The sequence below is a fragment of the Lipotes vexillifer genome, unplaced genomic scaffold (assembly GCF_000442215.2).
Source record: "Lipotes vexillifer unplaced genomic scaffold, Lipotes_vexillifer_v1.1 scaffold75, whole genome shotgun sequence".
Taxonomy (NCBI): Eukaryota; Metazoa; Chordata; class Mammalia; order Artiodactyla; family Lipotidae; genus Lipotes; species Lipotes vexillifer.
In genome coordinates, this window is record NW_006771517.1 from 1,496,762 (window position 1) to 1,512,077 (window position 15,316).

A 15,316-nucleotide genomic window follows, 5' to 3' on the forward strand; every position below is an offset into this window, starting at 1 on the left:
ATAGAACTACCATATGACCCAGCAATCCCACTACTGGGCATATACCCTGAGAAAACCATAATTCAAAAAGAGTCATGTACCAAAATGTTCATTGCAGCTCTATTTACAATAGCCTGGAGATGGAAACAACCTAAGTGCCCATCGTCAGATGAATGGATAAAGAAGATGTGGCACATACATACAATGGAATATTACTCAGCCATAAAAAGAAACGAAACTGAGCTATTTGTAATGAGGTGGATAGACCTAGAGTCTGTTATACAGAGTGAAGTAAGTCAGAAAGAGAAAGACAAATACCTTATGCTAACACATATATATGGAATTTAAGAAAAAAAAATGTTATGAAGAACCTAGGGGTAAGACAGGAATAAAGACACAGACCTACTGGAGAACGGACTTGAGGATATGGGGAGGGGGAAGGGTGAGCTGTGATAGGGCGAGAGAGAGACATGGACATATATATACTAACAAACGTAAGGTAGATAGCTAGTGGGAAGCAGCCGCATGGCACAGTGATATCGACTCGGTGCTTTGTGACCGCCTGGAGGGGCGGGATAGGGAGGGTGGGAGGGAGGGAGACGCAAGAGGGAAGAGATATGGGAACATATGTATATGTATAACTGATTCACTTTGTTATAAAGCAGAAACTAACACACCATTGTAAAGCAATTATACCCCAAAAAAGATGTAAAAAAAAAAAATAATAATAATGTCTTATTGGAACACACCCATGCCCATTCGTTTGTGCATTCTCTGTGGCTGCTTTCCTGCTTCAATGGCAGAGTTGAATAGTTACGATAGAGACAGTATGGCCCACAAAACCTACAATATTTATTTTCTGGTTCTTTACAGAAAAAAATCTGCCAATCCCTGGTTTAAATGATGTATATCACAAATGGTAGAAAAATAATTAGCTTGTTCATTTCAGCTCTATTTATGCTTACGAACTGAACCTGATTTAAGTTCTCTTCCTTTGTAATTAGTGTCACTTGGTAAATGCTGAGTTTTTGAATTTCCACAAGTATTTTCACATTTCAGTTATTTTCCATAGACTAAGTCGTACTTGGCTGTCCAGTAATTTATCCTTCACATATTATTACAAAGAAAACTATAATTAAGGCACATTTGCAATTACCTCCACACATACTTATCCCTCTATTGCATACAATCTGCAAAGATATAAACAAGGAAAAACTGAATACAGACACAATAGCTGATATGACTAAATAATTCCTAATACTCTGTTCACACTAGAACATCTCAATGCGCCATTTCAGAAAAACAGCATCAGCATCACCTGCCTGCCTATTAGAAATGCAAATTCATGGGCCACATTCCAGACCTACCAGTGATTCTTAGGAACACTAAAAGCTGAAGAACCACTGCACTAAAGTAGAGTTTATATTACTTACCTTGAGTGTAAAAAGGCTGATCCGGCCAGGTAGTTTATAAAATAACCCCTCTCCTCCTCTTGAATTGGAATGTAGCATGGCATTAAGACATGCAAGAGGGGACGTCCCACTGTAAAAACATACAAGGATGGAAGGTGGTCATACAAATCAATATGTCTACTTACTCAAAGCTCTAATACCCTTTAACTCACTCTTAAATCAAGAAAAAGAGGAAGAAATATAAAAGAAAACATCCCATGACAAGAATTCTACTTTGAAAGTGGCAAAAGAGCAACAAATGAAATTCACATAAATCACACCCAGAGAGCTCTGGGACAAGACATGCTATCTTGATATCTCCACTCCATACCTGACAATTCTTTAGTGCCTTTTGACAATATGAACCAAACTCTCAAGAAATTTAGAAACACTACACAATGATTTTTCAGGTACACTCAGGAGTTTTGAAAACAAATTACCCAATATTTTTATTTGCCCAAAATATTTAAATTAAATTTTAATGTTAATTAAAAACAAAACCGAGAGTTTCCTAGCATCTATATTCCAACCTGCGTAACATGCTCAGAAACTGCCACGTAACATTTTCAACACAAAACCCACAGGATCACTGGTGCTGTCCCAAGAAAATAAGCACACTTTTTTTTCCAGTTAACATTTTCTAATAAACACACAAAAGGAACAGTATTTCATTTGCTTTTTCTCATTTGGGAAGGGGGAAAAGATGGGTTTTATTTTATATCTACCCAGGAGCAATCATTTAAATTTGAATATAAAAAGTCAAATGGATTTAGTACCCAATAATGCTCAAACATTAAACCAAAAAAAGAGATAGCATATTAAGTTATATCATGGTCCCTGCTACAACAGTAGGTCTCAAAACAATGACAATTCATGTGAGTTAGCGACTACTTACTAAATCTTAAAATAGAAAAGCTGTCAAAAATACAGACAAATGTCCATTATTAATATTAACTGAGTTTGACGCTAGCATGTTAGTGCTAGGGTTCACCTGTGCACCTTCTCTTCCCTCTCCCCAGCATTTTAAATAAATATAAATATCTCAAGTAAAGCCTCTCAGCATTTTTCAGAATTAGAGGCCCTAATTTATGCAGAGTGTTAAAAATAAATTCTGAGTCTAAAAAAGCCATTTAAAAAAACCCTATTACTTATTCGGCTTTGGAACACACTGGATGCTAAAAAAAAAAAAAAAATTTCACCAAGAACCAATCTGTAAAAGAAACCTTGTGCAGAATCTGGAGTATCAAGTGGGTGTGCTAATGTCTCTGCTACAGTGGGGAAAGGCATGCTGGCAGAGTCTTTCTTGAAACAGTGTGACTCCTACACACTATACCTCTGTCTACAAATCACAGAGCTGCTCACTCATCACGAGCCACCATGACTGCTTCACAATTCCTGTAAGAGCTAGAAGCAGAAACAAGTTAGGTTCTCAACTCCATCTGTCCCAAAGGGACTAATTTACCTTCTATAGGCACAGTGGTCCAACAGCAGTGCAGACAGCAGCATGATGGGAAATAGCACATAAAAACAAAACAAACAAAAAAACAATTATAACACTACACAGTGCATAGGTAGTATTTAAATGAATGTATCTAGACAATCCTGATCTTCCCTCCCCACAAAACGTCAGCTAGAGAATGTTTGAACTGACAACTGGAAAGTGAGGATCTTTTGATCCTAAAAGATCAATTTCAAGCAGCTAAAGCTTAACCAGCAAAATATATGCTGTCTGTTCTGAATCCCAAGAAGGAACTGTGTTGTGCTCTCCTCTTTCATTTTAATTTTAAAAAAGGTTGGGGTGAGGAGAGAAAGGATTCAGGACAGGCAATGATTTTTGTTTGTGCCTGCAATTCTTTCTGTGTTTCCAATTTGTTGCTTCTCTAGGAAAAATATATCATAGGATAAGAAAATCAAGGTCACCTCCAAATTTAGTATGCTCATATCATGAGTGCCTAGAATCAGTAGGGGGAAAAAAAGCCAGTGGGTTTTATGGTGATTAGACCACCCTTCTTTGATCCTAAAACAAAGGACTTCAAAGATATGGTATAGAGAGAAGGGAAGTTTTAGACACGAAGGAGCCTATCAGAGTCTGTCCCTTCTCTATCACTGAAACTTGCAAAACAGAGTACACGAGAAAATGTGCTGGCTCCTTACACAAAAAACAAGCTCCATGTAGAAATTTATGGGAGAACAAGGATAGGGAAAGCCACTGAACCTCTGATGAAAACAAATGAATGTTGAGCCACTCCCACCCTCCACCCAGAGGACACACAACATGGGAGATAGTTCCACACCACCACCAGATGTGTGTGTGTGTGTGTGTGTATGTACACATATATACACATGCAGACTTTCTCATATCACTGCCTGAGTGCAGGAAGACATGTGTCCTGTGAAACCCTCACATTAAGCAACAAGAGCCATTTACAAACCTCATTTCCTTTAGTCCTTCTGCCTCTATGACCTGCAGAATCTGTTTTGGTGTCATTGGAGCGTCTGAGTAGTTTTCTAGTACCTGAAGAAATATAAGTGTTCTGATTTCAGTGTGCAACTTCCATTTACATCCATCACTATATAACATGGGCTACAATTCTGCTATGAGGTACCGCTGCTGACAATTTAGTCTTTCCACAGACAAAATTACTTCTGAAACCAAATGACACATATATCTAACTAGTTGCTGAAAGTGACTGCAATTAGATGAAATATTCTAATTCTCAATTCTGAAAACACACAACCTCTTAGCATACTTGTTATGATATGTGGGGCCTTAGCAACCTTGATTACCGCTTAACTTGATGCTGTTAATATGCCTAAACCACAGAATACATAGTTTTCTACGCAATAAATTATAAGACAGAAATGCATTTAGGGGCTTCCCTGGTGGCGCAGTGGTTGAGAGTCCGCCTGCCGATGCAGGGGACACGGGTTCGTGCCCCGGTCCGGGAAGATCCCGCATGCCGCGGAGCGGCTGGGCCCGTGAGCCATGGCCGCTGGGCCTGCGCGTCCGCAGCCTGCGCTCCGCAACGGGAGAGGCCACAACAGTGAGAGGACTGCGTACCGCCAAAAAAAAGAAAAAGTACATGGCGGGCTTCCCTAGTGGTGCAGTGGTTAAGAATCCGCCTGCCAATGCAGGGGACACGGGTTCAAGCCCTGGTCTGGGAAGTTCCCACATGCCGCGGAGCAACGAAGCCCGTGCACCACAACTACTGAGCCTGAGCTCTAGAGCCCGTGAGCCACAACTACTGAAGCCTGCGAGCCTAGAGCCCGTGCTCGGCAACAAGAGAAGCCACCACGCTGAGAAGCCCGTGCACCGCAACGAAGAGTAGCCCCTGTTCGTTGCAACCCGAAAAAGCCCACGTGCAGCAACGAAGACCCAACGCGGCTCAGTATTCAAAAAAAGAAAAGTACACGGCACATAATGAGCAGTACGTGAGAATTAGCTATTATTATTATTGCCAGATTCTCCCAGCGGCGGACTCTCAACCACTGCGCCACCAGGGAAGCCCAGTATCCATATTTTTTTATCTTTTTTTTTTTGGGGGGGGGGGCACACTTGCAGGATCTTAGCTCCCCAAACAGGGGCTGAACCTGTGCCCCTGGCAGTGAAAGCATAGAGTCCTAACCACTGGACCACCAGGGAATTCCCAGTACCCATATTTTTTAAATGATGGCTTTTGTGCCACTGGGCTGTGAAATTCTGTTAACTGCCACAGTACATTTTGCCATTTGGCAACATGATGCTGTGATCCTATATGATTGGTGCAAGCAAACAATGAGAAATGGAACATCCCACTTATGTTAGCGACATCTAACTAAGTCCTGGCAGTAAGGTCATAGTGAGCAACCAGAGCTCTCTCACTTGAAAAAGCTGAGTTGTTTTCGAAATGTTATTCCTCTCAGGGAGGAAAAAAGAGAGGCTGTCAATATCTCTGTACCATCTCTACCAGTGCAGCTGCGGAGGTTACTCCAAACCACACCAACATCTTGCAGTCATTTAATGACCGTAGCAACGAAGCACTGTACTGCTGTCACAGGTGACATGTACGGCCAGAAGCCTGACAGGGCTGCTGCGAAGGTTCTCTCTGTGGAAGAACGTGAACCCTGAGCACTAAAGGAAGTCAAGTCTTGAAGGAGTAGCTGCTGAAATAAAACCTCTACCGTGGTCCCATTCTTAGCCTCTCTCTGTTCAGTTTTTACATTCTCCGTGGGTGTCATTATCATCTCTCACAGTTTCAACTACTACCAAAATTCTGATAACTCCCAAATCTCTACCTCTAGCCTGGACTGCGGACTGCTTCCCAAGCTTCAGACTCCAAATACTCAGTTCTGTACTGGACGTCCCACAGGCTCACCTACTCTAATTCATCCACACACACATACATACACACACACACACCCCGCCTTCTAACATTCCTCTCGTTGGTCGGCAGCCTGTCTCATCACCTAATTCAGAAACCCAGGCATCACCCTTCACTCTCACCTGTCCCCCCAGTTCCCACCACCAGTTTCTGACCTGACCTGACACAACAGCCTTTTCGCTAATATCCCTGCAACCAGCCCTGCTTTTCTCAAATTCATTCGTACTCCGCTGCCTTCCTTCATTCAACAAATACGTGAAATACTCACTTTGTGCTAGGGACAATTCTAAAAATTCACCAGTAAAAAAAGACCGAATCCCCGTTTTTGCATAACTTACCCTGCTATATAGCCCTAGTCAGTCCAACAAAATAAACCTGCCCTAATCACTTTCCCACTTTAAAGTCCTTCAAAAGCAACCTAATTATATACAGCGAAAGCTGAGGCTTCCAGAGAGACCACTAGTCCACTGGAAAAGCACAGGTTTTAGAACCAGACAGACCTGGTTCTAAGGAATTCAAATTCTGGTCTTCTAAACTTGGGCAAGTTACCTACCCACCCTAAGCCTAGGTTCCTTCGTTTGTGAAGGAAGGATACTGAGATCTTCCTCTCAGAGTTGTTGTAGAGATTAGAGATAATGTACTGAGTGCCTACAGTGCCTGGCACCAAGTAGGCGTGTGCTGGCCTGGCGTACAAGGCCCTCACAATTTGATCTCTGCCTGTCTCTCCACAAACTTTATGTTCCAATAACTATGTGTAGTTCTACCCAGTTCCCACACTCTCCACCCTGCAAATAAACACACACACTCCTATTTTTTGTTACCAGCTCCTGCTTACATCCTCTGTGACAGGCCTAACTCCTACTCACCCTTCAAGATTCAGTTCGGAAAGCACCTTCCTCCAGGAAGCCTTCTCTGCTCTCTGCCAGACAGTTCAATGTCTCTTTTCAGTGCCCCACAGTTGTACAACACTGATAATTTATCTTCCAAAGCAAGACACTTGAGAGTAAAAGGAGGAGCTATTCATAATTATGCTTAGACAATAAGCAGGAACCAGGATGTCTATTACCATTTATACATCTATGATGGCACTTACCACACCTGTAATGAAATTCTATTCACCTGTCTGGACCTTCTCCATCCCCAGAAAAACCATAAGCTCCTCAAGGGCAAACCTTATCCATCTTTGTATTCCAAGAACCTAAGTGCCAAGTTAAGCAGTGTTGACTTGAACAAACCCACAATACAAGCTACTAATGTTCACTGCCACAGATATAACTTCTTTGATACTAATTGTGAGCTAAGCTAGTGAATTTTTGTATGGTATTTTTTTTTTTTAAAGAAGCATGACTCTGAAAAATTAGCTACCAATTATTTAAACAGCAGTCAGGAAGAGCCTGAGAATCTAAGAGAGAGGAAACAAAATCTCTAAAGGGAAGTTACATCAAAAGATACAAAGTTTTCACTTTTATTAAAACTGTACATGCCTCCGGCTTTCAGTATAAGAACAATTCAGCAGTGTTCTATCCCTAGTCTGTCTTTCTAAAGCATACTTAGAAAAAAAAGTATCTCTTCTCCAACTTCAAAGGGAAAAAAATGTTTGATGTAAGAATGGTCAGTCATGAATCAAAGTGAAAGATAAAGCATGCAATGAAGAGTTTCTCAAAGCCAGGGAGAATCCATTTAAGGGCATTCAATCTAAAGGGAAATCCACTCAGCTATTTCTCCCAAACAAATTGTTCCTAACAAGTAGGAGGATTTATACCCACCCAACCCCCAAAGGTCTACCTCCTACATCTAGGAAAAACAAGACTACAAAATGTTTGAAAGAAGAATATCTACTTCTCAACAACATAATTAACAGCTGCAAAAATCAACCTCCTGGGGCTTACTACACTACTGAAATTGTCCAAAAGTCTCTTCTTTCCTACCAAAAGAGTTTTAAAAGGGTTCCTGGTTTCACTTTGGCCACCAATGTGAGCAAGGTCGGGAGCAGTATGAAACTGCCCCCAAGCAAGTGCATCTGATCGCCACTGCAAGCACTCCAAATTCACCTGTCCAAAGAGTAATTAGATCTAATCTACTGCCCTATCATTATAGCTCACTGGAGTCAAGGTTTTCTCTAGCCAGTGTTAAGCCTCACAAACCCTCCAGCACTTGGTTTGTTACGACAATTCTTTTTTCCCCAAATGAGGAGAGAACTCTAAAAGTTCCCCCTCGCTCACCAACTAGTCCCATCCAAAGGAACAGAAAATTCTAAACAAAAAACAATAAAAGACAGGCAAAACTACATACCATATTCCCACAAGTCATCTTTCATGTGTTTAAGAGCACCACAAGTAATTCCAAGTAGGACTTACTATTTTTTAATGAAGAACCATAGAAGTAAAAGAAGAGAAAGAACTTACTGGGATAATCTAGCATGAGTTGAGCCAATGATAAAACAGAAATAGCAACCTAGATACTGGAGGGCAGATCACAGTAAATTCAAGAACCTAAAGAGGCTTAAGTGTGGACCCCAAATTCCTAGAGACTTTCAACTAGGAAGAGCCAACAAAGCTTTGAGACGAGCAGACTCTAGCATTCTGTCAAGACATAAATAACACAGGATTTAAAGGTACTTTCGCCTACCTCTAACAAGTAAAACTCTGGCAAGCAAATTTCCTGTTGGTGCCCAGAGTCATAAACACCTGCAGAACAGAAACTCAGAGGAGAATTTCAATGAACAGACTCAACCTCCAGGAGAAAGAGAGCATGGCCTTCAGGCTCTCCTCTACTCTCCTTCAGGCCTAAATTTGTTTCCAGGTAAAGCAACAATGGAGAAATCCTGAAACTACCAAGAGATTCTGAAAGCTAAACAAAGCTTCCAAATCTGACTGAACCTGAAAAAAGTATTCAGGTACTTCAAAATCTGCAAATTTCATATGCCAAACCGAAACAAATCAACTGAAGCACAAAACTTCAGCATACAAACTAATTGCTACTTCCGTTTCTTGGGCAACAAATGCCTGGGGAAGATGATCAGGTACACCAGTTTAATTTCCCCTATAAACCAAACAGCGTTCGTTCTTTTAAGTCAATAACTGAGTTTTACAGGCTCCAAGAACGAAAAAGGTGTACCAAAGATCTGTAAAAACCTCCAACACATATTTGTCTTTTTTTGCACAACACCTTTGAGGCAGGAACCCTACTTCCCAATAAAATGAAAGATTAGAAGGTTGAGCTTCATTCATCATTAAAAGTGAATTACAGCAATTACATATAAACTACAGGGTGTCAAGAGACAAGTATACTATCTGCACTATAACCCTGCTTTGTGACAGTTATGAGGAAGTGACATCTCTGAGACAAGCATAACCTGTTACTACTGTCATCAGCAAGATTTTATAAGAACATGTCTCAAAGTGTCTTAGCTTTGTGGGCGCAAATCCAAAAGGAAGATATTTCACTTGCAAGTCCTCTGACACTTTGAGAACAGAAAATTCACAACCCCCATTATGAGGCAGCTTCAAATACTCAAATTACTCTCTCCTTTGCTAAGTCCTCAGTGAGCATTATCTTCAGAGACACTGGTCTTTGCCCAACACTTCATGTATACATGCACCAGGACACTAAGGAATAGAGAACACAGGCATACATTCTTTGCAAAGTGTAGTTAGTTCTCTGCAGAGTGCCTGTTTCCAGTCTAGCTTGTGAAGTCCGGTCAGCAGAATCTCAGAAGTGTGGTACGTGGGCCACCTGCTTTACAACCAACCCGAGAAGCTGGTTAAAATGAAGATATTCAAGCTCTACTCCAGAATCTCAGACTCAGTAGGTCTTAAGTAGGGCCCTAGGATGAGCATTCCTAACAACAATCCCAGGTGTCCCCACAGGACACTGAAGTTTGAGAACCAAGGCTCAGGGTTCAAGCTGGGAGTAAGCATTTGCTTCCCTCCACACACCTGGTTTAGATTGCGAAAGCTCAAAATGCCACTCGCGTCCTTGAAACCGGGGGCTCTTTCCAACCCCTGGAGTCAAACGCACCACCCCATTGCCCACCAGGAAGCGAGGGAGGCGCTTCCGACCCTTCCCGGAAACCTAACTCCCCCGAGTGCATAAACGAAGCTTCCCCAGACCCCCTAGAAGCTGCCAAACAGTGGGGGAGGGGAGGCGGGGGCCCCTCCGCCCGGACGGGGAGGAGCCGGCCTGCCAGCTCGACCCCTCCGCAGGAATTTAGAGGGGGGACGTGCAGAAAAAGGCGCCACCTCCGACCCGGCGGGGGACCTCTCCCCACCCAACGCCTTGGGGGATTGTCCCTTTCCAGCAGGAAGGGGGGCCCGCCCCCTCCTACAGTGGGCAGGGCTTCGCCCCTCCCCCCTCCCAGTGGGGGGGTGCTCGGCGAGCCAACCCCCCACGCCCCCCCATCGAGCCCCCCTCGGCGGCCCGCCTCACCAGGCGCGCGGCCTCTGCCCACGTGCGCTCCTTCTTCCTCTTCTGTTTGTCCTTCATCCTCCTCCTCCCCGGCGGCGGCGGCTCCACGCGGGACCTCCGGGCTGGGTGGGCTGGGGCGGCGGCGGCGGCGGCGGCGGCGGCGCGGGGCGGCGGCGGCGGTGGCGGCGGCGGCGGCGGCGGCGGCGGCGGCGGGGGGCGCGTGGCGGCGGCGGCGCGCGTGAGCTAGACCCGGCGCGAGGGTGGCGGTGGGGGAGGGGTGGCGGCTCCACGCGCCCGCGCTGCGTCAGTCGCCCGCGGCGGTGGCGGCAGCAGCGGCGAAGGAGGAGGTAGCCCCGCGATCGCTAAGGAATGCGGCGGCTCCGCATAACCACGGGGTCAGAGGTCACGGCTCCGGCCTCCGCTTTCCCGCTCTACTGCGAGGCCAAGACCGGACTGGCGGCGGGGCGGGAAGGCGAGACGCGGCTTTCCCTTCGGCGCCCGGGTGTGTGCGTGTCTGCCGTGGGTGTGTGTGAGTGTGTGTGAAGAGTGAGGAGGGGGAGTGTGGGGGTTTTTTTTTTTTGAACAAAAACAAACCGAAAGGGCGGCTGGGAGTCGTAGTCCCGGCTGCCTCTCTGGCCTCCCCCGCTCCGGAAGAATATGGCTGAGTGAAACTCTTGGACCACACTTCCCAGCGTGCCCCGCGGCCCGTCTTTTCCGCCCTCCCCTCCCTTCCTCTGCCCCGCGCAGAGCTCGGTAAGGAAGGGGGCCGGACAGTCGTTCGGGAAAGGGGCTGGGCGGAGTCTCGCGAGGTGCGGGAACTGGCTGGGGGCCTGAGGCATTCTGGGAGGCGATGCTGGGAAGGGGCGGTGGCCCTGTGTCCCACTACCGTGAGTTGTGTTTAACCCCTTCGGCGCGTCTCTCCTTGGGGCCGCCACGCGGGTAAAGGGGGGGGATCGAGAACTGGTAGCTCGACTTCCAGCGCCCACTTTGTGCCTCTCTCCGCCTGAGCGGTTTTCACTGACACTTCTTGTAGGTAACAAGAGACAGGACTTTCCCTTTTGGTCCTCCCCTAAATGACTCACTGCCGCATAATAATGAGACAAAAAGATACTCATACCAGTAAAACGGTTATTTCACGATTGATGAACCTAGACAGTTCCCCATTTCCTCCTCTGCTTTCATGCCGCTATGTGTTTGCAGAAGCTTTATTTGCAGAAGCTGCACACGCAGCTTACAGCGTTCATGCCACCTGGTGAACTTGGTGATACCATTACGGGTTGTGTGAAGAACTTGGACTTTAGGAACATACTTACCAGAATGCACCTGAGGCCTTTTTAGAGGCAATATCCTGAAGGGAACACAGAACCTGGAGTCAAACGGACCTAGACCGGAATTCTGGCTAAGCCACTCCATGGCTATCAGCCTAATACCTCACAGCATTATTGAGATTAAAATCAACATAAAACAGCTGGCAGGTTGGAAGAGGGTGTGAAGGGGGACCATGACATTAGGTCCATATAATTTGGCTCCTGACATAAAGCAAGTGTTTAATAATTGGTACCAGCCGAGGGGCAATGGGCACTGTACTTACCCTCTCTGAGCCTTGGTTGCAAAGCATGAAATGAAATAATGTTCAGAGTACCGAACACATAGGTTTTCTGTGCCTATTTGTTGAACCAGTCAACGTCCAGAAACATTCCTAGAATCAGTCCTAAACTGGATAGTGGCCACTTCTTTAAAATTAGGGAGGAAGGGTCAATGGCCACATTTGAAAGTTATCCCAGGGTGAGGAAGCACACCCTCCACTCCCTGGTGTTAGCGCAGTGCTTAGGGAAGATCAACACGTGCTGCCAAAGCCTAACATCATGGAGTTCAGTGCTCCTGCTTCTAACGCTCGCCACACAGAAGACTTGCACGTCCAATAAACAAAACCCTGCAAAGTGAATAGACTGTAGAAGGTGAAATAGGCATGTTTTTTAAATCTTCTGTCCCCTTCTAACTTCACCCCAATAGGGGGAAAGGAAGAGCCCCACCTCCACGACCAAAAAATTGTTTGACCTGATTTTTCACAAAGGGGTGGTGGGGGTGGTGGGGGTTTAATCTACAGCAGACGCAGTGACCTTTGACAAGTCATTTGGCTTGTTTTAAATGTTTTCTTCTGAATAGCTTCACCCCCCTCTGACCTCCAAGGAGTCAACTAGAGAAGATCCATTCTAAAATTTACATGTTTAATACAGACACTGTGGTTGGCAGAATAACGTCCTCCTCGCCCCCTCCCCCACAAAAAATTTAAACTATCTATGCCCTAGTCCCTGGAACCTGTGAATATGTTACATTCCATGGCAAAAGGGACATTGCAGGTGGAATTAAGGACCATAAAATAGGGAGATTATCCTGGATTATCAGGGTGGACCCAGTGTAATCACATGGACCCTTAAAAAGCAGAAGAGGAATGCAAAAGAGATGCTTTGGAGAGAAGAGGCAGGAGAAGAATCCGTTTCGAAGCCTGAAAGGAACTCAACCCACTGTAGATGAAGGGGCCATGAGCCAGGGAATGTAGGCAGCCTTTAGAAGCTGAGAACAAGCCCTGTCAGCAAGTAATGGGACCTCAGTCCTGCGGCCTCATGGGACTGAGCTTTCACAACCTGACTGAGCTTGGAAGCAGGTTCTCCCCACCCCAACCCCGGAATCTGCAGAGAGGAGTCCGGTCCTGCTAACACCTTGATTTTACCTGTGTCGGAGAACCAGCTAAGCCACACAGTCCAGACTTCTGACCCATAGAAAGTGTGAGACCGAAGGTTTTAAGCCACTAAATCTGGTAACTTTTTACAGTAGCAAAAGAAAGCTAATGTAGGCAGGCACCATGGAAACGCCTTTAAGTTTTTCGGCCAATTCTGCCTGGCTGTCAGTTGGGTCAAGCCATGGGGGAATCCAAATGTGAATGTTCAAGGTCTCTGCCCTTGCAGAATCAAACGGAAACTAATGACAACATCATAGTTAAGTGTGAAAAGAGTATGTTCAGAGGACTATACAAGATGTGTGTTAGAAAATTGGCTTTAGTCACTAAGCCTTAAATAGCTGTCATTTTTTTTTTTTTTTTTTTTTTTTTTTTTTTTTTTCCGTATGTGGGCCTCTCACTGTTGTGGCCTCTCCCATTGCGGAGCACAGGCTCCGGACGAGCAGGCTCAACGGCCATGGCTCACGGGCCCAGCCGCTCCACAATAGCTGTCATTTTTTAAGTTAATGACACTCATGAGTGTATCCTCTTGTCACAAGCACCAAAAACAAACCTATACATTTTTTTGGTGTGTGTTTTTCTGTTTTTAATCACAGTGCTTTTATTACAAAATTTCTTTGAAGTCAACACAGGTGCCACAGGGCAGTATAAGATAAACGGGACTGATATCCAACCCTGCCCTATTTGGGTGTGAGTCAGTGTTTTCAAACTGCACAGTTATGAGCAAAGCACACATTCAGGAATCTGAATAACAAACACACCACCAGCAGACCCAAGCATTCCCCAAAGGACACATACACCCCTGGAACCTCACTATGAGATAATGTATTGCCACTGGCTTTGGACTTCAGCAGGCCTGGGTTTAAATCTTCTTGCAGTCATTCTCCAGCTGTGTGGTCTTGGTCAAGTTATGAAAACTCCCATTGACTCAGAGCCATCAATTTAGACAATGGGGTACATAAACTCAAAGGGTGGAATTGGGATTAAATGGGACCTTTGTAAAACACCTTGAACACAGTAGACTCACTAAAGGCCAGCTCTCTTTGCCACCAAGAAGGTTTAGACTCTGAAGTGTAAAAAGTGTCTCATTTTTATACTTCAGTGAACCTTCAGTGAACCCTGAAACAGAGTTTGCCACGCTAACGAATGTTCTCTCCCAGTGACTCTGTCCCCATTTTCAAGTGAAGTTGAGGTTCAGAGAGGTCAAATTACCTCCCTCAGGTCCCAGTGAGATCACATCTGCTAAACTTCCAGCATAGCAGATGATCCACAAATGTGCACCTCTCCTGGTACTGCCCACATTTCATTTCCTTGTATGATTTCTGGTCTAATGTCTGTGCTCTTGTTAGCATTTTCTTAAGGTCATTATCACACCCCCAACATCTGGTACAGTCTTGGCACATGGTAGGCACTCAATCTGGATGACCTTACTCAATAATTACTTTATTGGACAAAGTCCCTAACTACTAATTTCCCACGGAATAAGCCCTATCCAGTATTTGGAACCTGCCCAGGCAGAATTGGTAAACAGTGAGGCAGGATTCACCCAAACAGACCTATGCAAGTTGTAAAGATGCTTAGAGATGGAGACCTCCTCACCTCACTGTGGTTGTTAGGCACAGAATCTGCCCACGTGATGGACAGCCCTAACTCAGCTTACCTGCCATTCACCATCACATAAATCCATTCCTGTTTTTTCAGTCTCCCATGAGGCTGAAAAAGTGTTTAAATCCCATTTTACGCCACCAAAGTGTTAATAATGGTTACTTCTGGTTTGTGAGACTACAGCCAATTTGGGGGGAGGGTGTTTCCTACAAAGTATTACTTTTGTGTGTGTGTGTGTGTGAGTGTGTGGTACGCGGGCCTCTCACTGTTGTGGCCTCTCCCGTTGCGGAGCACGGGCTCCGGACGCGCAGGCTCAGCGGCCATGGCTCACGGGCCCAGCCGCTCTGCGGCATGTGGGATCTTCCCAAACCGGGGCATGAACCCGTGTCCCCTGCATCGGCAGGCGGACTCTCAACCACTGTGCCACCAGGGAAGCCCACATTTTTTTAATTGAAAAAAAATATTTTTCATCTAAACCACAAAACAAAGTGCTTAGATTAAGGTGGCAGATATAATGTTTTTCACTTCTTTACACTTGTCTGTAGTTTCCAGATCTTCTAGAATGAGTATGTGCTACTCATACTCATTTGAGTATGATGAAAAAAATAAAGATTTTAATGCTTAACAGTATGAGAACACCTTTAGTAATACTTCTTTTCATTTTATTTAAGATTTGTGGGGGGCTTCCCTGGTGGCGCACTGGTTGAGAGTCGGCCTGCCGATGCAGGGAACACGGGTTCGTGCCCCAGTCTGGGAAGATCCCACATGCCGCGGAG

At 45.1% G+C, this 15,316-nt stretch overlaps 1 protein-coding gene across 1 annotated transcript in view; it reads right to left on the reverse strand.

Moving 5' to 3' along the window:
* Nucleotides 1–10,276, reverse strand: part of ASXL1 (ASXL transcriptional regulator 1) — a 69,987-nt gene extending 59,711 nt beyond the window's left edge. Inside the window, exons 1-4 of the mRNA XM_007446853.1 lie at nucleotides 10,220–10,276; nucleotides 3,863–3,945; nucleotides 2,893–2,895; nucleotides 1,413–1,521 (exon numbers count right to left, since the gene is read on the reverse strand). Of these exons, the coding sequence (XP_007446915.1) occupies nucleotides 1,413–1,521; nucleotides 2,893–2,895; nucleotides 3,863–3,945; nucleotides 10,220–10,276 (252 nt within the window). The remainder of the gene's footprint in view (nucleotides 1–1,412; nucleotides 1,522–2,892; nucleotides 2,896–3,862; nucleotides 3,946–10,219) is intronic.
* Between the last annotated feature and the right edge of the window lie 5,040 nt (nucleotides 10,277–15,316).